The 23,577-nt window shown below is 49.3% G+C and overlaps 1 protein-coding gene across 3 annotated transcripts in view; it reads right to left on the bottom strand.

Moving 5' to 3' along the window:
- Positions 1-2,949: 2,949 nt before the first annotated feature.
- Positions 2,950-23,577, bottom strand: part of TOX2 (TOX high mobility group box family member 2) — a 150,707-nt gene continuing 130,079 nt past the window's right edge. For all 3 annotated transcript variants that reach the window (XM_037402838.1, XM_037402837.1, XM_037402836.1), the window contains exons 6-9: positions 14,416-14,496; positions 12,109-12,516; positions 9,901-10,031; positions 2,950-4,096 (exon numbers count right to left, since the gene is read on the bottom strand). In XM_037402838.1, coding sequence (XP_037258735.1) covers positions 4,060-4,096; positions 9,901-10,031; positions 12,109-12,516; positions 14,416-14,496 — 657 coding nt within the window. In that variant the 3' untranslated portion in view covers positions 2,950-4,059. The remainder of the gene's footprint in view (positions 4,097-9,900; positions 10,032-12,108; positions 12,517-14,415; positions 14,497-23,577) is intronic.

The following is a 23,577-nucleotide window of genomic DNA, read 5'->3' as shown; positions in this document are numbered from 1 at the left end:
CAAAGGTTCAGGCCAAGGAGAGGCTTGCCTGGCCATGCCATTGCTCCTGTCCCAATGTCCCTGGGTGCTCACCCTCGCCTGCCCATGGGGCTGAACCCATTGGTGGAGACTGGATGCATTTTGTGAGCCAGCTGTGATTGTGGATGGGAGACTCGGCTCCCAGTTGCTTCCTTGGAGCAATTCCAGGTCCACGACAATTAGCCAACAGCTCGAATACCATTTAAGCACTGCTGCCATCATGCAAATTTAGAGATTAGTAGGGATTAGAGTGGTCTGGAACATCTCACAATTTCTTATTAATGCCCCAAGCTCTGTAATAGCCAACTGCCCTGCATCCCTGAGATGACTCCTGCATCACTGCAGTGGAGACGGGTCGCTGTGTCCCCCATGGCTGCCACCAGCCTTTGGCCATCACCTGCCTGCAGGTAAGCAGAGGCAGCAGGGCAGCCCTGCAGGAATGTAGGTAGGATGACTACAAAGTTGTTAAAACTGCGGTTGTTGTTTTGCACAGATAATCCTGAATTGGCAAGGTCACCTTTCAATGGCTCCCTGCGCTGCGGTCCTGAGAGGAGAGGAGACTTCACTGGAGGCTTTCACATGGCTTCAAAACCACTGATGCAGCTGGGGGCTGCCTGCTGGGGAGCAGGTCCATGGGGCTGCTGGGCATCGTGGATGGGCACCTTCCTGCAGAAAAGACAAAGCACAGGGACCTGGCGTAATGCAACGCTTCCAGTGATGACCTCTTCCAGACCCCTTCCCAGGGTTGGAAGCCTCTTCTCTGTGATTTCAGAGTCTCAAAACCACCTACTTGCCACTCATGAAAAAAATTAACGTTTCAGAAACTCTCCCTGGAGTAAGTCCTCTCTTTCCTGTGATAACACAAGGTAGGTTTTCATCTTAATGTCCTATTTCCACACCCCCCACCCCCAATTTTAATAATTGCATATTTGGAAGAAATCTCCTGGCTCTGCTATTGCAAAATAATTATCTGCTCACCACCAGCCAGCCAAGCTGGGCTGCGTTCTTAGTGCTTGCACAGCTCCTTAGGAAGTTTTATTATGCTCTGCGTTTTATTTTCAAATGGCTCAAGATTACAGAGATAAAAGGGGAGCTTCATGGCCCTAAGCTGGCCACCAGCAGGGAAGAGTCCCACCTTTATAGCTTTACCCATCAGCTCTCCTCCCTTGCCCATCTCCACAGCTGTTGTGCTGTGTTGGCGAGATTTTGCTGTGCTTATACCAGAATAAAATATAGGGTCACCATGGTCAAGGGGACAAGGACCAGGCACTTTTTCTGTTTATACTTGCAGAAAGCAGGAAGCTTGGGGTTAAAAGTGTAACTGCTCTGATGAGAGTTGATTCACGGAGTTACATCTTGATTTCACAGCTCTCTTATACCGAGAAAGCAAATGTTCTTAGCAGAGGGGACTGCCACTCAGTCGCCCCGCAGTAACACTGTGATGGCCTGGGAAGCAGAGGAGAACATAGATTTTATGCCAGGCTGATTGCAGGAGGAGCTTGTGACCCGCCTGGATTTCTGCAAGCCTCTGTGGTGTCCTGCAGCTCCAGGGACTTGCCACCTCTTGCCATGGTGCCATTATCTCCACCTCTCCTGGCATCCAGGGTGGTCTTCTGGGGACTGCTTGGTCCAAACCCATCATGCCCCAAACCGCTGCTCCAGCTCAGGTCTCCCTTATTGCCCCATCCAAAGCCGGCAGCTGCTGGGTGGGATTTTGGGGTGGGTCTTGTTTGATGTGCCAGCAGGGTGTGTGGGATGATGCTACGGCAGGTGTCACGAACACAGCAGGACAACTCCCATCACGTTTCTTGCCCTGTCCAGTGGCCTGTGGGCCAGCAGGAGCTTAGGCTTGGTGTTCTATTTGGGACTTACTGCAACAGGCACAGGGCAGGGCAGCGAGTTTTTGAAACATATGTAAAACCATTAGGTGATGAAAATGGTCATTTACCTCACCAGAAAAACCCTTAACTCTGAAGGGTGAGCTCTTCGCTGGTTTATTAAAATGGTCTGAAAGCTTAAAAAAGTTATTTCAAGTTGTTGGAGAACATAAATGTTAAGGATGCTTCATCACAGATGGGTAGCAGTGAGGAAAAATAGGATCTTTGCTGCTGCATTTGGACCCCAGTGAGACCCGGTGCCCCGTCCTGCCTGGGAGACACAGCCATGCCCTGCTCCCTATGCTTCTGTTAAATGCTCACTGGAAGAAACTGGGCCTCAGCTAAATGCCAGTAACTTGTCTGCCAGTGACACAATGTGGTGAGACTCCTACGGCCAAGCTGCATCTACACATGGGCTTAAAATGGTACCTTAATTAACAGGTTTCCTTCAGGCAGGTGGCCCAGGGTGCAAAATTTCATATTGTCTTATTTTTTTATGCCATTTCATTTTTCCATCCTTGCTGTCAAAGGATGGAGATGCCGTTTCCATCCTTACGCCATTTGAATTTCCCATCTTTTTTGTGTGCTTCTCATCCATGCCTCCTGGGACAGGTTGGAAACGGGGCTCTTGTGGGCATGTGCCAGTGGCTTGGTGACCCCTGTCTGTGAGGACACGTTCTGGCTGCTGAAGGGGGGGCACAGGGGAGGGGGGCTGATACGGCTGGGGCATGGGATGGCTTTGTAAGCAACAAGCCATTGCCTGAGCAAGGGAAGCACCCTCTGCTGAGTGTAACGTTGGTGTTTTCTGAGAAAATGAAAAACAAATGCTTGTGCGTCTGTCGCTGTGCCTGCTTTCACTGCTGGGGTGGTCACAGGTGTATCTAATGAAGTAGCAGCAGCACAGAGCAAGGGGGGAGAAAGAGAATGCAAGTGAGAAAGTGATGGGGAGAGGAGCGAGGGCTGGCAGTGCCGAGGAGAACCAGGAAAAGGCAGGGACCTCGCTGGCCAGGGCATTTCCAGGGTCGGCCCCCAGAATAAGGAGAGACTGGTTCAGTTCTACTTTTCATATGTTTTATTATAAAGAAAGGTAAGATAAGCATTGTGAACTGAATGTGCCAGGTGCTGCGAAAGCAGCACCATCAAACAAAATAAAAAATAAAAAAAACCCCAAAATGCACCTTATGAGAAACTGTAATTATGCTCTCTAATTTTTCATAAATAGACAAAAATCATTGTCAGCAATTTTTAAATAGATGGACATATGGCAGAAAAAATATAATAATGCCATACAACATGGATATAAATTGTCCATTTCTTGCTGTACAAATAATAGAAACAAGTTTGGCAGGCTTTTTTTGTTTGTTTTTTTTTTATACACATCTCCCTTCTATGTATAACTAAAAAAATGTGCTACAATTAATATAAAATGCTTTTACTATAAAGTAAACTACTAATTTTTTTCACAAAAAAATCTTAAAGATGTCTTTAGCACAGCTCTAAAACACTTAGTAAACTACTTACAACTATCCAACAAATTATATTTTCATGATCTTTTTTCACATTTCTCCTCTTGTATTTTGCCTTCTGCTCTCTCCCCCCACCTACCTAGGAATAGTTTTTATTTATTTTTTGTATTTTTTTTCGCCAGACATCCAAGGCCTTTGCATGTACAATATTCACACAAACTTCACATTTTCTTGCACAAAGTTTAGTGCTGTTAGCAAGTCAAAAGAGTGCATCCTCCTACTGAGCTGGCCTAATGCTGGAGGACACCAGACCTGGCCTATGCTGTGTCTAAAAGCAGTTCACTAGGAAAATAGTCTGTAGCTAAGCTGATGGCAAGCAGAAAACCGGTGTCCTTAGTTTACTTTTTTTTGTTGGTTTTGTGTTTATGTATTTTAATTTTTTTTGTGTTTTTTTTTTTTTTTAGGGTTTTTTTTTTTGTTCTTCACGATTTATGAGGTTTTGGGCTTCCACGGAAAGTAGTTTTTAGAGTTCAAGAGTAATCAAAGAAAACTGCTCTTAGAGCCTGGAAATGAAGCCAGCGACGAGGTGCAGTGGTAGCTGTCCCGTCCGTACGACTTGCTCGGTGCCTCCCCAGGTAGTCTGTCTGACCCTCTCAAGTGTCCTTCATCTGAGCCCCCTCAGAAAGAGATGGTGAGCTTTAGGTGAGGTAGAGTGCCTTGTCCCTTGGCAGCATGCTGTAAGAGAAACGAGAGGCAGAGGGTGAGACGGAGAGGGGCAGGGAAGCAGCCGGGAAGTCGCCTGGGGGGGGCTCCAATTGCCATTTGCACACCTGGTCGCACACCCATTCCCAGCTGTGCTGGGTTTTTTGTGGCAACCATCACGCAAACCACAGTGGTCTGCACTGAGGGACAGGTGTGCGGAGGTAACCGAGCAAAGGGCACTTCAGGGTAAGTGCAACTTTAGTTCTTCCTAAATTTCAACAGTAAGGGCTAAGGCATACATTTCTTCCTGTGGCTTAACTTTTGCTCTCGCTGGGGCACAGGGGAGGGCCAGCTCTGGATTCCCCGCAGAGCACGCCAGCCTGATGCTGGTACCAGCTCCACCACGGCTGTGGGGTGCTGTGCCTGCAGTCAGCCCCTGGCCACCGGTCCCATCTCCAACACATGCTGTCCTTAGGCTTTTAAGATACATACTTAAGAATGTCCTTAATACATTCTTAGTAGCCAGTGCGGTGCTGTGTTCTGGATTTAGGATGAGAACAAAGTCAATAACATGCCGATGTTTTAGCTGTTACTCGGTGATGTTTATACTAAGTCAGGATTTTGTGGTTTCTCAGGCTTTGCCAGCCAGAGGGCTGGAGGGGCACGGGACACTGGGAGGGAGCAGAGCCAGGACAGCTGCCCCGGCCTGGCCAGAGGCATGTCCCGTTGCACAGAGCATCGTGCTCAGGATGGAAACGGGGGGAGCTGGCTGGGACGGGCCGGTCACTGCTCGGGGACTGGCTGGGCATCGGCCAGCGGGGGGGAGCAGCTGCACGGTGCATCCCTTGGGTTGTTTTTTCCCTTGAGCTTTATTTCTCTTTCTCTTTTTGTTATTTCCCTTTCCGTTATTATTATTGTTGTTGTTGTTATCATCATAATCATTAGTATTACATTTTACATTATTTTGATTATTAAACTGTTCTTATCTCAATCCACAGATTTTACCCTTTTTTCTCCAATTCTCCTCCCCATCCCACCAGGGCAGGGCGAGTGAACGAGCTGATGCCTGGTACTTGGTTGCCAGCTGGGGTTAAACCATGCCACTAAGCTACGGAGGTTTAGAAAATGCTTTTGGATAAACTGTGCCATTCTGACGCTATATAAGGAGCAGGGGTCTCAAAAATATGATTGAGGGGCTTATGCCTGAAGATGCTTGTGGGTGTCCAGGAGGATTTACGTAAGTTTCATGGATGAAGAGGACGGGAGCAGGAGAATCCGCCTGCTTGATGCTTCTCTCCTCCTCTCCCAAAATAAGTATAACTAGAAAAAATGATGAGGAAGTGAGGAAAAAAAATCCTTGAGGCAGCAGGATTAGCCAGCCTTTCCCGTGGGTGTGACGAAGACAGCAGGAGGCACAAGGAATGCAAGGAGGACTGCGGTGCTGCCTCACGGGGGGCTACGGAGGGCTGGTGGGACAGCAGCCAGGCTGTGTGCTCTGCAACCACTGGCCCACCAGATCCTGAAATGATTGCATTCACGAAGCAATGACTTTGAATTCCAGGGACCTAGGTGTGTCCTGGAGAGGGAAGCTGGCTTACAGCACCCAGCCACGCTGTGTGCAGACCCTTTACAGCAAGGGGTGCGGGGAGGTGCCACCCCCACCCCCCTCCCTGCCTGCAGCACCCAGCTCCCACCCTCCCTGCCGGCCGGTTGGCACTGGCAGCTTGTCACCAGCAGTTTGTCACCAGCAGTGTCCCAGGGGGAACACAGATGCTCTTTTCTGTAGGATATAGTAGAGAGAAGGGTGACTGAAGTCCCTCTCCCCTGGCTGATGTGTCCTACGTGGGTTTTGCTCTGAAATCTAGGTTTCTTTTGTTGTTGTTGTTGTTGTTGTTGTTTTTTAAATGGGTTTTATAATCTACACAGATGTGATGGAAACTTGATCGGCTCCATCAAGACACCTTGGCCTTGGGAGGTGAAGACTACTACAGAGCTCTGGCAGACTCCGGTGTGGGTGTGCTTATGGGTGGAATAATAGGGAAACAGCAGACAGCAAGGTAGTGCTGTTGATAGAGCTGTCTTCTGACAGAGCGCAGAAGAGTCCGCACTTGGTTAATCTCCACATTTTTATAATCTGTGTTTAAAATGCAGAGTCTTCCCTACTGCACTCAGCTAAGATTTAATGCCACTGAGAAGCAGTGAGGTATTCCAGTACTAAAACTTCATTAATTTTACAAAATATGCTACAGAACATTTCCAAGTTCATTACAAAGTATTACCATAAATAATTGAATCCAGACTAAGTGCATTTGTGATGGTTTATTCTTGCCTTTTTACAGTGTTTGCTCATTTAGTTTCTGATTTGGAAAATTCCCCCATTTGGAGAGAATAACTTCATTGTCAGCAGGAATTAGCGGGGTTATAAACATCCCAGTGAAGTGGCTGTACATGCCTTTGTGCATCTGGACAAGGCACAACTGAGAGCATCTCATCTTTAGCCCGAAGAGGAGTGGGAAGAGGGGAGAAAAGTTGCTAAATGATGGCATCCAAAATGAATCTAATCCATGCCTTGCAAATGAGGGGAAGGACACAAAAAGATGAATCCGGTTCAGTGTTATCACCAAAATTCCTAAATGCTAGGAGACAAATGTAAAAGAAACCCTGCTTTGGAGTGGAAAGAGCTGTAATCAGAAGATAGGGCAGGGAAAACAAGTGAGGCGCCTCAAGGAATTAAGAAAGGTTTGCAAGTGACTGTAAACCCTGCTGCACCCTCGATACAGGTGAGCTAGCTCCCCTGGAGAAAGTCCCTGCCAAACTCAGGCACACGGCCAGCACCTGGGAAAGAGCAAGTGTGAGAACAAGGCTGTCAGGTGAGGGAGACAAGGCACTGTGTAAGTAGTTTGTGATACGATGGCAAAAAGCAATAAAATTGTACGCTGCAGTTGCTTGTGGGAAGTGATAGTCATATACTAAGCAGGAACTGAGAAATGATACCCGTGCCTTCACTAGCAATCTCGGGCGGCTTGGGCTTAAGCCCAGAAAGAGCTAGGAAAATTGGATGGAAGTCAGTAAGCACAAAATCATTAAGAATGGGAAGAGCATGAGCTAAGAAACATTTAAAGCTTGCTCTCTGACATGGCTGATTTATGAATTAAGGAGCGTCTGCTCGCAGGACCCTAGAATTTGAAGGGCATGAGGGAAGAAGTGTCATTTAATGGCATTTTAACTAGCATTGATAGGCTAGGGGGAAGAAAACCCCTACAGCAGTTCCCTTATTAGATGGAGGGCAGAGAAAGACCATCTTGTTAGTTTTTCAGAAGTTGTCTGGATGGCAAACACAACAGAAAATGTAGGACTGGGAGGGTTTGCCCCAGCTAACCAGTACCAACGTGTTGGAAGCTACAGAAATATCAAGGTCAGACATGAAATACAAACCCTAACACAGAGAGCAACACAGGACTGCCTGTGTGCTGAGGAGGTTGCTACGATCCTCTCTTTCAGGAACCTGGGACTCTAGAGCTGAGCCACATCACAACAGAAAATAATCCTTTTTCTTTCCAGCCAGTTGCTGATTTTGCGCCTCAGAGTGCTGCTTTAATTGCAAATAAGCTGAAGGCAGTTTTGAGGTTGAAATGGGCAATTACACGATCCAGAGACTGCCCAATTATACCTAAAACTGCACTGATGAATCAAACCCAACAAGACCTGCCTTCCCTTTACCACTGCTTTGCCTGAGTCCTGCTGGCTGCTGGAACCGACCCGGCACGAGCCCACCCTGCACCCTCACACCCAGCTCATGGCAAGGTGCCGGGGGGGAGCACAAAGGTAACGTTGAACATCACTTGGAAATCAGTGCACAGTACATTGGAGAAACCAGTCCCGACAGGAAGATGATGAGAATCGGATCATCTCTTTTCTCAACACAAGTGTAACCTTGAGACACACTGGGGCTGCAGTCCTACAAATGTGCGCGGATGCTACAAGCAATGCAGAGCATGCACGCAGGCAGCAAATACCGGGGGCTAGCAGGAGCAGGAGGTGATGGCAGTGCTGACGCACCAGGCTTTACAATAAAATGAGAACAAGCCAGCTTCGGGAGCTGGCTGCCAGCAGCTCGTGTGCTTCTAGTCATGGGCAAGGGCTCCCTCCTTAAAAGAGACTACATTTTTTGGTGCACTATGTGCTCTCTGCAGTACTGATCTATATCCACCTGAGTTCATTGCTGTAATCTACTCCAATAATTATCTGGAAGTCTCTGCATAATCTGTCTGGTTTTAGAATGACTTTTTTTCCAGGAAGCTGTGATAAATCCATGAAATTCGATATTTCTGCTATGACAAAGGCATGAAATGCATGAGCTTTGATCATGAATTGCATGGGCCCTCTGCTTACAATACGGCACTGCAGCCAGATGTCACACAGCTTGTTTTAGCAACACAGACCTCAATCCTGACTACTGCGGGAGTGTTTCACCGGTTTCTAGAGTGCCCTGAGCTTTCTGCATGGGGCCCGGGCAGTGGGATTTGCAGAGAGAATCAAGGGATTTTCCCAGCTGATCACCTAAGAAGCAATGCTTATTTCTAGGGGGGCTAATTTCTGTGGGAGCTGCCTCTTGAGATTCAGCACCTCTGGAAACTGGGATCCATGTGCTATAGCCCTCCAAGCATCTTTAGCATTTTGCCCACAGCATCCAAAGTGACTTTTATCATCAAGACCCAAATAGGTTCGTTCTTTCAGGTTGTCTGCAAGAGACTTCAGGAACGACCATGCAAAGGCTGCTGGCAGAGCCCAGACCAATGCATGCAGCTAAGCCCCCTCGGGCAGGCAGACAGCAGCGACAGTCTAATGGCTCAGCAAGTTATTTATTTCCCTAAAAGAAATAAACGTCTGCACAGTCTGTGCCCAGCCCAGCGATTGTAAGTGCACTGCTGGCACAGACGGGAGCTGTGCTCTGAAAAGGCTGGGAGCTTGCTATTATCTCCAGTGAAAGCACTGTGTTCCAGTACTTCAAGCAAATCAAACAATACTCAGAAGCTACCAAGCCTCCTTCCCTACTTGCTCTCCCGGCAAACCACGTGCCTGTTCTGCAGAGCACAATAGCAGTCTCCAAACTATTATTGCTGAGCCAAGAGTGGATTAGGCAGAGGTTGGAAAGGGCTTTCACACCCTCCCTGTTCCCCAGCTTTGAGACTATCCTGATGTTTTTATTTATTGGGGAATTCAAGCAGCACTGAAGGGACCTTTGTGCTGGCACATTCGTGCTAGAGCTTGTAGGGCATAAGGGGGAAGATCAGTGCAGATGTACATGGCCCTATCCTGCATGGTGCAGCAGACTGCAGCATCGTGTGGCTCTTGGGAGACTGAAACTTTGGGCGCTACCATGGTGAAACCCCGGGACCGATAAGGGACCCATTGCTGGAGACAACTACGGGAGGTTGTGACCTCAGGGATAAGAACAGTCACTTTAGGAACAGAAGGACATTGCTTATGGCCATGGCCACCTTCAGACCTCCAGGGACTCTGCCTGGGAGCCTGGGCTTCCCTGGCCTGCTCTAGAAGGAAATGTGTCCAGCTCCTGCATTGCTAATGGGATGGAAACACAGAAAAAGGAAAGCTCTTCATGCCCTCTGAAGAATCTATCTGTGAGTTTTAAGCTGCCTGCTTCCACAGCATCCTTTCAGTAAGCCTACAGAGAAGAGGAAACCTTGAACCTCATTGACCATAATTAGCCTACCAGCTTGCTACTGTACATTTTACAGCAGATTCTCAGCTGTTGCACACTGTCACAGTTCAGATAATAGAAAGAGCATTAGCACTGTGCTATTTTGTCTACTGGCCTGCAGTGGTTAATCCCACACTCTCTGCTGGGGTAGTCGTTGTCCCACTCAGTGCTTCCTGGGGGGTTTGATGCACCAGGCGAACGGGGTCCAACACTGTTTTGAAACTCAGACGAAATATGTGAGAAGTCCTGCAGGGTGGAAAAGAAAGGAAGGGTTACAGGAGTACACACAGCAGGAGAAACAGCAGATCTAATAATATCACATAAACACCTTCACATGCATTGCCCCAAAACCACGGCAGAGCAGAGCACAGGGTGAGCCCCAGGGACAGCAGCGGGTCCAAGCCCAGGACCCAAAACCACAGTGGTGGGACCTTGCAGAGTGCAAGTTATTGCAAGCAGGTGTCAATGCAGCAACATCTGTTTTACATCCCTCTTCTCCCCTCTTGTTTGTCAGGACGTCCCTCCTCGGGGGCTGGTGAATGGCTGCAGAAGACACGCAGCCGTGAAAGCCTTTGCATCAGCAGCCTGGCAATCAAACCCGTTTTTCCATTTCAAGTGCAGCTCCCTTTGCAGTAATGCGTTAGCCCATCGTCAGGTACAGTAACAAGGTAAGGAGCATCCACACAAGCAATGCTCTCTCCATCAGCTGTCACCGCCAGCAATTTAACAAGGACACTGCAGGACTGTTTTATCTGAAAGCTGATTAGTTTTCCCACTTTTTTGGGGTTGGCTTAATTAGGTCACTTTAGGCAATGTATACAAACAAGAGTCATGGTATTTACCTGACCAAGAACAGGATCTTCTCCAAAATATCCAAATTAGGGCAGTGTGGGTTATTTTTTTTGTCTTTTTATTCTTTATTCACAAATTTATGTGGTGTCCTTAGCAACAACAAGTACCCCAATTAAAGTTACTATGAGGATCCCCTTTTATGCTCATTTCTCGACATGGGCTATCACTGAATTACAGAAGCCACTTGGGCTTACGTAAAGCTAAAGCCCAATCACTGTGCTGAAGAAATTACTTGGAATACCCTGAACAGGTTGGAAATTAAAATCTGATTAAGGATCTGACCTTCCCACATGTGCTGTCTTTTTATTATGCTCAGGCATAACCCTGCTTCCACATCCCTGCTCTCCTTTGGTTTTCTTCTACTGCAACACTTGTTCCCAAAGCAACAATTTGTGTTTTCTCAGAGTTAGCCCCAAACTGAATAGGTCACATTATGGGAAAGGAAACTTTGTTTGCTGCTAAAGTACTGTACGAATGTTGTGATATATATCTAGTAAACATGTGAAACACAAATAATTCACCCATCTGGGTGAATATTGCAGTTAAAAGTATCATCAAGTAAATGGCAGCAGCTGTGAATTCAGAGCACATGTCCCCCACCGTGAATAGTTTGTCCAGTCCATATTTCAGATGGAGGAACTGGGGAAACCACTCGTCTCCTGACACTGGCAGGTTCTCTATGAGGCACAGGAAATGGCTTTTGCTATAGCCAGTTTTTCCTCCAGATACATTTTCTTAATAGCAGCTTTAAAGAGGAGAGACTTTGCCCCTGCAGGCTGGCTCCCCGGGCACGGGCTGAGCCGGGCACAGCTGAGGGCGGTTTGCTTCAGCAGGTTTTACACATTCCTAGCACCGCTCCGCAGGACTGGCTGTGCTGCTGTGCTGGTATTATAGCATACATGCAACCACACTTTGTGTGCTCTCGGCTCTCTGCCACAAAAGCGATTTTCTCCTCTTGCCAGGCAGTTCTTAGAAAAATACTGATCTTATATTTCATTTGTGACATTGCCTCTACCCTTTTTCTCCTCCTGCTGGCAACGCCCCTGGATCCATGCTCTTATTCCATGCCCTTCCAGCCCCCCTTCTCTCAGCAATATCACAAGAGGGGGTTTTCACCAACTATCCAACCCACTGTTTCAGATGACCATCAGCAAACCCCATCAGACCAGGCTGGGGGACCATGTGCACAAAGAGGGGCACCCCCAGTTCCAGCAGCTTCCCCCACTGGAAGCGGCTTCACCGCCCCGGTCGCAAAAATCTGCCCCATTTGTTGGGGTGCTTATGCTCCCAGCTCAACACTCTTGAAAAAATCACCCCCAAACAATGAGATCTGCAAGCTGATGGAGCCAGAAGATCCCCTGGGGGACAACGTCGCCACCCGACATCCCCAAACCATCCAGAGCCCAACAGACCCAACGGGAAGAGGGGAAATGGTGCGGCTCATGCTGCAAACCTCTCTCTGAGCACCTACCTGCTGCCCGGGAGGCGAGGCGTTCATGGGGGGCTGTACCTGTAGTGCCATGGGGGGGGACAGGAGGGGCTGCTGGGGGACCTGCTGCATGCTGAGGGGCTGGCTGAGGAGGGAGCTCTGCGGGTGGTGCAAGGAGAGCTGCTGGTGGAGGGGGGGGCTGATCTGGAAGGAGGGCGGCGGGGAGGCACTGATGCTGGGCAGCATGGGTTTGGAGGTGAGGGTCCGGGAGAGGCCAGGGTGGGGGTGGCCACGGTAGTTCTGCAGGTCTGACGGGGACAGGAACGAGCCCAGGCCAGGGTAGGGTGAGGAAGCCTGCGGCGGCATCGGGTACATGGGCTGCTTGGGGGGGATCATTTTGGAAGGTGGATTGCTCTGGGCACTTTTCGTCTCCCCCTGGTCAGCAGAGCTCTGTGGGAAAACAGAACGGAGGGTAATGAGAAAGGAAGGGAGGAAACATCGTTATATGTCCTGAGACAGCTGTCTGTCCAGCCGAGCTACCCGGACTCCCCACGGCTCCTGCTCCTCTCCCAGCAGCCGGCACGTGCAGCCCCAGCCCTGCGGCTCGCTGGGTGCAGTACCCGCATCTGGGAAATTAAAGTGCAGTAACTGGGCTGTGCCTCCGACAGAGCCTGCAGCATGGAGGGGCATCAACCTGTGCAGAGGCAAACCTCTCGCCTGCAGCTCACTCCTTAGATCCACATAGGTGGGTGACAAAATCACTTTTGCTTCCAATAGAGAACAAATGAGACTGCAAAAACTCTGCTTTCCTAATCCTGTGTGTTCCTGTGGCCCTGGTGGGGTCTATAATGCCAGGACAATGGTGGCCGCCTTTCTGCAGGGAAAAGAGAAGAACAACGTGACATTTTATGGCTCAGACAATGATGTTTTTGTCCTGCGATGGGCTCTGTAACGATACTCCAGATCCTCTCTCACCTGGCAGCCAGGATCACACTGTGCTGTTTTACTCAAAACAAAGTTGCTCTTCTGTGAAGAATCAGTCATTGGAGAAACCAGGAAAAAATGAAACCACAGAATGCCTTGACTCTATGCCTTCCATGGTACCTGCCCCACACTGCTGCTGGCACATTCAAGGCAAGACCTTGAGAAGTTTCCAGAGGGACCAAGAAAAGCTTTAAACGCCCCAGCAGTCCTTTCCATTCCCTTCTTCTGTCCTTGCTGCCGTTCTGTTTACAAGTTAAGTCAGGTAACTTCAAGCCCTTCCAACCCACCACCACAATCACCCAGATGCTCCAGATGATGGTTGATTTGGGCCATCACATTATTTCCCTTGGCAGCTGAATGTGATGATTAAGTACCGAGGGTGTTGTCTGGTAACAAGGAGAAGCTTTAAAGGAAAAAAGCCAACCTGATAAGCATACAGCCCAAGGGAAGCATATCCCCCTGAGCCAGCAAGCCTACGAGCTCTGCAGGAGCCACCCCAAACTCACCAGCTGCTAATGCCTGTGTCCCCTCTCTGAAGACACAGAGGAGGACAAGGTGTGAGGTCCCCTGGGGTGGGCATCTACATCTGGAGGGCTTGGCCCAGCGTTGCTGCCCCAGGTGCAGACTTGCAGCACTGGGAATTCCCATCTAAATCTGAAATCCCCTGGAAGTTCACTGCCAGGCGCTGCAGTGGGCTCTCGGGGTCTTGCCTGGCAGCAGGGCGTTAAGCCTGTATGTGCTCACATACTCCTCAACCTGCAGTTATGGGTCTTACTCCCTAAAACCCTACCCTCGGCTGAGCACGCACAGGGGAAGCAGGACCCGGGGTCCTGAGCAGCCGGAATGGCCCAGGTGCCCAGGGCAGGGTGCAGCAGGGATGCTGGCACCTGGCTGCTGCCCAGGGCTGGCTGGTGAGCCCAAGGGCTGGGGTGTCACCTTCCCCGGGGCCAGGCCCGGTGCCACCCACAGTGAGACTCATCCTCCTCCCCTCGCCGGTGCTCCTTCACTTGCTGCACTCACACCCTGAGAGCTGGGCGAGCAAGAACGGCCACTGGCAGTGGGGACAGGCAGCAGGGGCCCCTTTCCCTGGAGCAGGGACTCCGCTCCCCTGCTGTGACACCTGCTGATGAAGACAACCCAAACCGGGGTCTCGTCTCAGGGTGCTAAAGGCTGAAGTCAGCCTGGTGCCTGCCTGGCTGCAGAGCATTGCTTTTCGCTCCTCAGGAAGGTGGCTGACACTGATATCAGTCCTGATAGCATGCTTACACTGTACTTCTTACAAACTTGCTCCCCCCTGTAAAGTCCTATGAGTTGCAAATAATTCAGCATTGCCACGTCCACTGGCAGCGCGAGCACAGGCTGTACCTTGGAGACGAGGCTGGCCCGGTACGCTGCCAGGGCTTTCAGGTACTCCTTCTTCGCGGCTTCTGTTTTCCTCTTGTATGCCTGAAAGGACCAATCAATGGATAATAATTAATAAAGTAGAACAGGGTGCTGCTGGGCTTGGCTGCACCCTGCCTGCTCAATGGCACCTGCTCCACTGAGGCCATTCCAGCGCGCACGTGTGCGTGGAAAACTCATTTCTGCTGGAGAGGAATCTACCCCAAATCAAGCTAATAAAGCCTCCAGACTGGCTCACGCTGGGATTTTTGGTGGCATCACAGGCCAGAGTGGACTGCCTGCCTGTGCAGGCATTTTTGCACATCGGCTGTGAGAGACATAGCCTGATTTTACAGGGTGAACTCAATGAAATCACTTCCAGAGAGCAGTCAGCAGAGTGTGCAATCCAGGCTCTTGGAAGAGCAAGACAAGACCCAAAATCCCCAAATGATAGGACTAGCTGAAAAAAAACGGTGAGACACTCATAAATCCTAAACTACTCATTAATTTTCTTGGCTTTCCCATTACTAAGCCTTTAGAGCTCAAAACTCCAGCTCTCCTCTGCAGTCCTGACAGCTGGGAAGTGCTTTCTCGTCATATCAAATCCAAGATTTCTCCTTGTTCTTACAACGTGGGGAGCCGGGGCTTGCAGGAAAACAGCAAGTATCAGGAGAGTTTGGTACTCTAAGAAAAAAAAAAAAAAAGCCTTATATATGAATTACTGTTTATTCTTTTCTCTCTCCCCTGTAATGAGACATGCTTCACGATCGTTTCACAGTGCTGGTCCCCTTTCTGCCCAGAGTTTTGCCCTCCATGTATGTGAAATGCATGGTGTACTCCAGCCTGTCTCAAGCAGTGTGAGTCCTCGTGGGGTTAAACAGATTAAACTGGGCAAGTGAGAAGAATATTTTAAAACAGAATAAAAATTTCAGCAAAATGGCAGAAACTCCCAAGAAAATTACCCACCAGCCCTCTCCTCTGCTGGAAACTCAAAGCTCTCCTCCAGCGGCACACCGACAGTCGATTCCAATTAGAACAGATTTGCATACATTTAATTCTGCTTTAAAAACAATGACAGCTTTCAACAATCAAGATGCTGAAGGCCAGTGGGGATATTTAGCTCCTTTCCCCTACAAATTTCCACAGCCACGGCAGCACCCAGCCTCCCCCCTAACACTGACCTCCGAGGGGAAAAAACCTTCCAGCAGTTAACTTGCCCAGTTACTTGAATTTCAGTTTAAAATCAGTACAGATAAATTCTATTAAAAATGGATCGAAAGTGCTATTTTCATTGCTAAATCAGAAAGACTCCCGTAATGAAATGTTTTGACTTGACACTCTGGAGGTCTCAGATGGTAATTTTCTGAAATGGAGCGTTTTCCTAAGTTTGTCTTTGGCTTTATGGTATTCAGGAAGTATTATATTTGCTCCATTCAGAACAAAATTACATTTCAAAATGTCAGCCTGAAGAAGAGTTTCCCTGTGAAAAGCAACTATTTCTTCAAACTGCATCAGTTCCCCTAATAAAAGCTATTACCTTTCTCTACAGCCCTCACCTCCCCTCTGTCACCCATCACAGCAACACCGGTGCCACCACCACGGCACCTACTGTAAAGCACAAACACGGGGTGCCCCCAGCTCTGCATGTGGTACCTGATGCCTGCCCAGCTACGAGCGATGAATTCCTGGGTCTCAGGCCAGTAGAAGAGTGGCCATAGCTGGGTGCTGATGTATTGAAAACATATTTTTTCCCCCCTCTGTAACAGCGAAATACCAAAAGTGTTTTCCCTATTTTTTTATATCTGGGACAGTGGGAAATCAAAGTATTCACAGCCATGCAGAGAAAAATTTAATTAGTAGGAAGACGCGTCTGGAGAAAGCCTGCAATTTATGGACAGTGAGAGGGCAGGTAAATGAGACTTCCTTAACCTAAATGCAAATAAATGAATAATCAATAAATTCCATGCCTGCCTTCACCTCCATTACTTGCGTTTTCTGCTACACTTTTTTTTTTTTCCCACTCTTCATCTGTCTGTGTCTTTTTCAGACAATGAGCGGGCGCTGTGCCCCACTCATGTTTGGAAAGCGCTACCGGGGGATGCCTGGTGCAGCAAGGCTGGGCAGGGGCAGCCAAGTGGCACAGCATCCCATGGGGAGAGCAGGATTGCTCCCAGCAGGAGCCTCCATGCTGCCCAGGCTAGCCCCTGCTCCAGCCCTGGCCACCAGCAAGGCTACAGAGAAGGGTGAGAGGGTAAGCCCAGGAGGTGTTTCCTCTGAGATGCTCCCTCCAGCTCTGGAAGGTTCCTGGTGGGTCATCTGGTTTGTGACCGTAGGGTCACAGAATGGTTTGGGTTGGCAGGGACCTTCAAGGACCATCCAGTCCAACCCCCCTGGCCATGGGCTTGGACGCCTTCCACCAGCTCAGGTTGCTCCAAGCCCCATCCAGCCTGGCCTTGAACACTTCCAATGATGGGGCAAGCACAGCTTCTCTGGGCAAACTGATCCAGTATCTCAATACCTTCCCTGTAAAAAAGCATCCCCAAGGGGCTCCTGCTGGACCTCTGCAGTCCCACCTCGCATGGGGGCTTTCTGCACCCCCACCGGGCTCCGACGGGACCGCAGCCTGCTGCTGGGGCAATGCCGTGCTGGCGTGGGAAGAGTGGATCTGAACAAAACTTCTCACGAATCCTCTGCGTAAAGGCAGCTCTAGTGCAGTATTTATAACCTTTAAAATTTTAATTTAAACATTGACAAAACCATGTTACTTTCTAATTAAATCCCATTTTCTCCCAGGGATTTTAATTTCAAAGTAATTTATCAGATTTAAGGATCCTCAAAACATTTTGCATGTTTTTCTTTCTAACCTGCCATGCCCACTGATTTATTTCCCTTATTCATTAGCAGGAGGATTCATTAGTCATTAAGTGAGTGGGTGGGTTGGGGGGGAGCAAAAATGGTTAGTGATTATGAAAACAAAAAATCAGAGCTGTAAGAAGCATATGTTGGGATCGTAATCCTGACACCTCTGTGTCTCAGCAAAGCAGCTAGTAATTGTACCGTAATGAAATGTTCTTGTTTGATAACCAGTTAATTAGAGAAGACAATTATTCCAAACCCTGCCGACACCCACGAACGGCTCCGTGTCATGCAGGCCCTGAGTGACAGCCGGAGCTGTTACCGGTAACCTCTGCATCCCGGCCCGCCTGCCTCAGCAGAAACGCTGCTTCCCGAGCCTGCGGAACGATGGAAACTGCTCAAACTCTCCCCCCCAAAAAAGCAGGGGGTGTGCTGACCCCAAGCCAAAAGGTCTCTGCTGCAATCCGAGACGGAGTTTGGGGCGTTTTGCTTCAGAAAAGACATAGACCATCAGGAGAGAAGAGATGAAAAGTGCAGCAAAGGTCTCCATGAGGAGAGCTGAAGGGCTCCGTGTGCTTTGCTGGGAGAGAAGAGACCAAGGGGAGCCACAGCCTCCAAATGCGATGCAGCAAGGGAGGCACTAACGATCCCCTGCATCTACTGCAGATCGGAGAAGAGGCAATAGGCTTACACTGTAACAGGGGAAATGTTGGCTAAGCAAGAGGAAAGTGTTCCTAACAGTAAGGATAATTAAGCACGGGAAGAGATTGCCTGGAGAGATGTGTAATCTCCACCACTGAGGGTTTAAGAACAGATTAGGCACACATCCATCAAGAATGGCTTAAGTAGAGATGATCCTGACTTCAGGCAGCAGTATGGTCTGGCTGACCTCTTAAGTCTCTCCTTGCCCTCCTTTCTATGATTCCATGACTGTTTTTCCCCCCCCCCCCCAAATGTATAAATTTGGATTTTATTCTGCTTGTAAATCTGGAGGGTTTTTCTTGTAACTATTATACACTTTCCTGCAAGATATCTCTTGGGATCATCGCAACTTATGGCTTACTCATAAGATGACTCGAAAGCCCTCCCTCTCGCTGCACAGCGGTGTTGCCACAGCACCCTTCTCTTTGCATACGGCCTCCATGCAGCAATCAGAAACGCATAAAGCAAACACGCCACGTCATCCTTACTCCTTCCCAGCTCTTCCTCACCTTGCACCCTCCTCTGTATCCCTGCTGCTCCCTTCTTGGGGAAGTCTTATTCTTCCACTAAAACCAACTATCCCAAGCTCCATTTACTGTGTACATCTCCTGTGCACGTCTCCTTCAGACTAACAGCCACAGCCTGGATTGCCAAGTCCTGAGGTCAGCTAGCTTGACCATGGGAGACACCTGCCAATGATGCCCATCGTGAGGCTGTTGGTTACGCAGTGCTCCAGCTCCCCCAGGCTCTCCCAGCTATGGCATGGGAGCTGCTGAGCATCTAACGTCCCTGAGGACCCCTGCATAAAAGGCCCTGGCAATGGGAACTATTCGCAGGGTTTCAGGAGAGCTCCTCCTTTCCCCTGGTGGAGCTAGAGTGTTGTGAAGCAGTCCTGTGGAGAAGGAATGGGTAAACCCATGACCAAGTAGCAATTACCTTTTGATTGATTGTAAAGATTCCTGCTTTCCTCTGCCCTGACTCCATGGTGCCACCTGGGTGTAAGTCATCTATCACTCCATGTCAGGGCACAAAGTGTGTTCTTGGGACAGCCCATAGAATACTCCAAGTGAAACAGAGGAGAGTGACAAATTCAACCCCTAACCTCCAATGAAAAGCACACAACATTCGTCTTCCACACTTCTGATCTTGCTCTCCAGGAAGACAGGTCACACTCCTGGAGCTGCTTTTAAGAGCAGTTCTGACTCTTCACATCTGCCCTATCGTTATCCTGGTCTCCACCAGACCTCTCTTGAAAGCTTGTTTGGGATCAGTGCTTTCATCCTTCTCCGGTACCTGGCTTTCCTTGACACTGCAAAGATGCTGAAACCTCCTTCCAGGCCAGGGCCACTGGTTGGACCCCTCCAGCCCCTCGCTGCCAGGGCTTTGGGGCAGCAGCAGAAAACTGGAACCAGTGGTGGCTGCACTGCTGACAGCTCTGTACAGCACTGGACGTGGGCAGTTCGATGGCCACGCTGCCAGGCAGCACCTGCTGCATGCAGTTCCCATGGGATCTCTTCCCATGATGGCTCTGACATAGGACAGCTTTACAGCTGCCCCCAGATGCCTTGTCCCACCGCAGATACATGCAGTGTCCTGTCACCAGGTGATGTATCGGGTTCAATGAGCGGATGAATCTGATTAGATGGGTGATCTATTATTTTCTGCTGAGCAAGTAATTTTTCTGCAGGGTAATTTATCCCTGGAGTGTGAAGGCTGTGTTATTCTCCAGGCTGTGCATCTGTATTGGAAAACCACACCTGCATTTGGCCATGGAGTCACTTCCCATTACTGAACTGGTCCTGGTGAAGCAGGGCTATTGCGAGCAAGTACTCATCTCTGCCTATGTGTCCCCAGCAAGTTCCCAGGCCCATAAACTCAACTGGAAATGCTGATTTTGTCCAACTCGGCTTCTGCTTAGTTAGGATGGGAAGCCCTCGTTCAGCCTGAGGTTCGCTCAGCAGATTGCTCAGGAGCTTCTTGATGCCTCTGCTCTGAGCTTCCAGGGTTAAGGGAAACACCGACCCAATGCTTTGACTCTGTTGCTTGACATCGTAATGGAGAAAAGCAGGTTCCAGAGTTACCTGCAACTGCCAGCTTGGCAGTGTGCCCCTTGCTTCATCATCACCAGGCTCCAAACCAGCGTCCTTTCCCCCAAAACACAGGGAGCAACGGGAAGGTGCTCAGAGAGGGAATAAGAGAACATGGCAGAGAAGAGCAAATCCCACCGGTGACTTCTCAGTGTGCTCTGGAGAGTTTCCAGGCTTATCCCTCAGATGAAATCCCCCTGGGAAGGACAGCCCCCAGGGCTGTCACCTGCAGGGCTGGGGGCCGTGGGGAAGGAGGGGAGGGGGCTGCAGCCCTGCCGGTGGCACGAGCTGGCACCAGGCTGTGAGCGCTACGTCTGCGCTGGGGGAAAAACTCTTCCTAGCGAATTAGCAGAGTTTGCTCCAATCTAGTGCTCAAATTCTTCTAATTTCTGTCAAAGCAAGCAACCCTTTTACACCTCGCTGGGTAACGCTGTGAAGGCTGGTCTGCATCGGCTAATAAAAAAAAAACAAACCACCGAGGTGCGGGATGCTGTGAGCCTCGAGCAGGGACCTGGAGCTGCAGGCAGATTACTACGACAGGTACCCCATTTGATGATAATAGCTGAATTAGCATTTCACTCTCCACCAAAGTCTAAGCTATCTCTACAGGAACAGCTGCTAAACTATTTGCAAAGTTCAAAGAGTATGTATTAATATTTTTTTTTCCCCAAGTCACATTCTTCAAATTCCCATGTAAGCTTCTTAGAAAGGGCCACGCCAGCTGTTGAAGAATGAAGATTACAACATCCTGCTAATGCAGCGCTGGAGATATTTAAAGGTATTGTTATTTATTACTGTTATGCACGCACAGCCACACCGGAAGGGGTTAAAATGGGGAAGAAAACGGCGCTTTGCCGAACAGGTGTCCTTGAGCAGTACCCAAGGACACGGAGATTGCTAATCCTGTATTCCACAGCATGATCAAATCACCAGGCAACAGATATAAATAAAAAAAGGCAGGAAATAAGGAAATTTAGATACAAGTGTGTCAGAGGGAAAATGAAGATTCATTGTGAAGAGGCTGAGAAGAGAAGAAGAAGGAACAAAATGACAAAGGCACAAATGATAAACCAGTAAGAACAAAAGAAGGGGGGGGGGGGCAGGGGGGGGAAGCCTCTCTGTGAAATACATGTCTGTGACAGCAGCAGCCAAATCAAAGATGCTCCTAGATTATATGGTTTCTTGCATAATATGCATTCTGGTTCCTGCTCAGTGTTTGTCTTTCAGTTAGTGCACAGGGAAAAAACCATATCTGAAATGGGACGTGAGCAACCTTTATTTTGCTTGTTTCACCAGGAGGAGAAAGCAAATTTGCTTTGTGGGAGCAGCAGCACCTGCTCAATGGCAAATAAATAGCTACAGCTTTGATATTACAGTGCATATAATCATTAGCAGCACAAATGCCAGAGGATTAACCCTCTGCGTGCTGGCCTGAGCTACCTGGCAAAGAGATGGCATCTTGTTTCTGCCTGCAGAAATGCTCCACGTAACGTCTGTGGGGCAAGTGCAGCTGGAGTGGGGCTGAGGCTCTGCCTGCCATGGGGTGGGGGCACAGGACCACCCTCCTAGCTGGGTTGCACTGGCAGCATGGCTACAAGCCACCAGCACGGGCTTTCCTCATCCCTTTGGCACTGGCATGGCAGCCACCCCACGCTCTGCATAACTCCTCTGTGCACGATGGAGCTGGCAGGGATGGATGAGCACGTCTGCAGACACAGTGGGGCACGTGCCGGGGGCTGCTGACTCATGGTGGGGGATCACAAGTTCAAAATGCCTGGGCTGAGGTTGTGTTTATCCGCCAGCTTGCTTTGAACCCCCTCCCTGGTTGCTCCCTACCTGCAGCTCTCCCACAAGGTAGGAGCCAAACCACACCTGGGCTGGGGAAACACCGTGCCCAGCAGAAGGTGGGAAATACGGATTGTAAACCTTGTCTGAAGCAGAAACTACAGTGAGGTAAATGGCTACTTAATAATTGCATGGTGGGTCTGGGGTCTGCAGATCAGCCCTCCAGAGACGTGATGCCCCAGCCCCACGCTGAACATCTTGGGGGCTGCGAGAGATCCAAGTCTGGGACCACAGCTCAGCCCCAAATCAGGTCCTACAGCCTCAAACCCACTCTCTTTTCTCATGCCAGGAAGAAGGGAAGCTTTCTTTAAAAACCTTGCTCATAGTTGAGCAAGAACGTCCAGATTTGGCTCTTGCTTGCCTACTGCTGCATTGGTTTTTCCCTGGGTTGCCTTCTACACTGCATTCTGCTGTGAGGATATGAAGATATTAAAAATGACTGTTGTCAATAGAGCTAGGAGTAGCACAGCAGGGGAAACACTTCCCTTTTCCACCTTTCCCCCCTCCCCAGAGCATGATGCTCCTGCCTGGCGATGAGCCAAACCACGGCGCAGTGCAGCCACGTGGCAGTCTGGGCTCTTAGGTCCCAGCAGAATTTTGGCCAGTGATGCGTAGCCGTCCTGTGGTCACCGGGAGTCCCCTCCGAGATGTGCCAAGAGAGTGCTGGGCACGGGCTGCTTGTCTTCATCGTGAATGCATGCACCATGTCCTGCAGTCCTCAGGAGGAAGGATCTGCAGGACAGCCTGGAGACTTGTTTTCACATATTAAAGACATTTTGTTAATTCCTTTTTTTTTTTCCTTTTCCTTTTTTTCCTTTCCATTGCATTGCTTTTATGAATCCAAACAAACTTGACTGGGGATGCTGGCAGAGGAAAGCAAACAGGGACTAAATAAACTCCCTTCCAGCCAAGCACTTCAAAAGTGAACGTGCCACATCGCACAAACCAGCAATATGGTCCCAGTGCCAAAGATAAATAGTGTCCCTCCAGCCGGAGTCCCAGGCAGGGAGGTAGCTGTCGTGGGAGAAAACTATACAGCTGGAGACAAAGCCAGGAAGTTAATATTTAAGCATTCAGACAAGGAACAAATGACTTAATTAAATCAATTACAGAGGGAGAAATGGAGCCACTTAGAAAGTGTGTGTAAAGAGACGGCAAGGCTGCTACTATCTCATAAAAGAGAAGGAAGAGTTAGCAGGGAAGATAAACGGACTGGTTTAATCCCTGCTGTTAATTAAGAGCTGAGCATTTGCGCTGCGCTGAGTCAGGGTCACACCAGCACTTCCATCCCATAAACCACATTTGCAGCTGAGCTCCGAGCCCAAGCTACAGAGATAGTTGTGACTGGATGGAGTAAGGGAAAGGCAGACTGAGATGTTGGGAGGGATGAATGCAGAAGGAAGAGGGGACGTAAAAGCTTTTTCACACTCCTGAACCTCCCACACCTTGCACCAACAGCCCAAAGCCAGCCCCTGCCCTGCAGCTTCCCAGGCAGCAGGGCTGGGGTCAGCAAGCTGCACAAGGAGGGGACCTGCCTTCTTCACCACGAGAAATTCCTACATGATCCCCCAGCGATCTGTCCAAAGAGGAGAAAAGGGAGGATCATGCAAACATCAAAGCAACACTTTGCACAGTATGGAGACTCCAAATGGATCAG

The sequence above is a fragment of the Falco rusticolus genome, chromosome 10 (genome assembly GCF_015220075.1).
Source record: "Falco rusticolus isolate bFalRus1 chromosome 10, bFalRus1.pri, whole genome shotgun sequence".
Classification (NCBI taxonomy): Eukaryota; Metazoa; Chordata; class Aves; order Falconiformes; family Falconidae; genus Falco; species Falco rusticolus.
The sequence above is the reverse complement of the archived record's forward strand: the minus strand, read 5'-3'. Positions and strand labels throughout refer to the sequence as shown.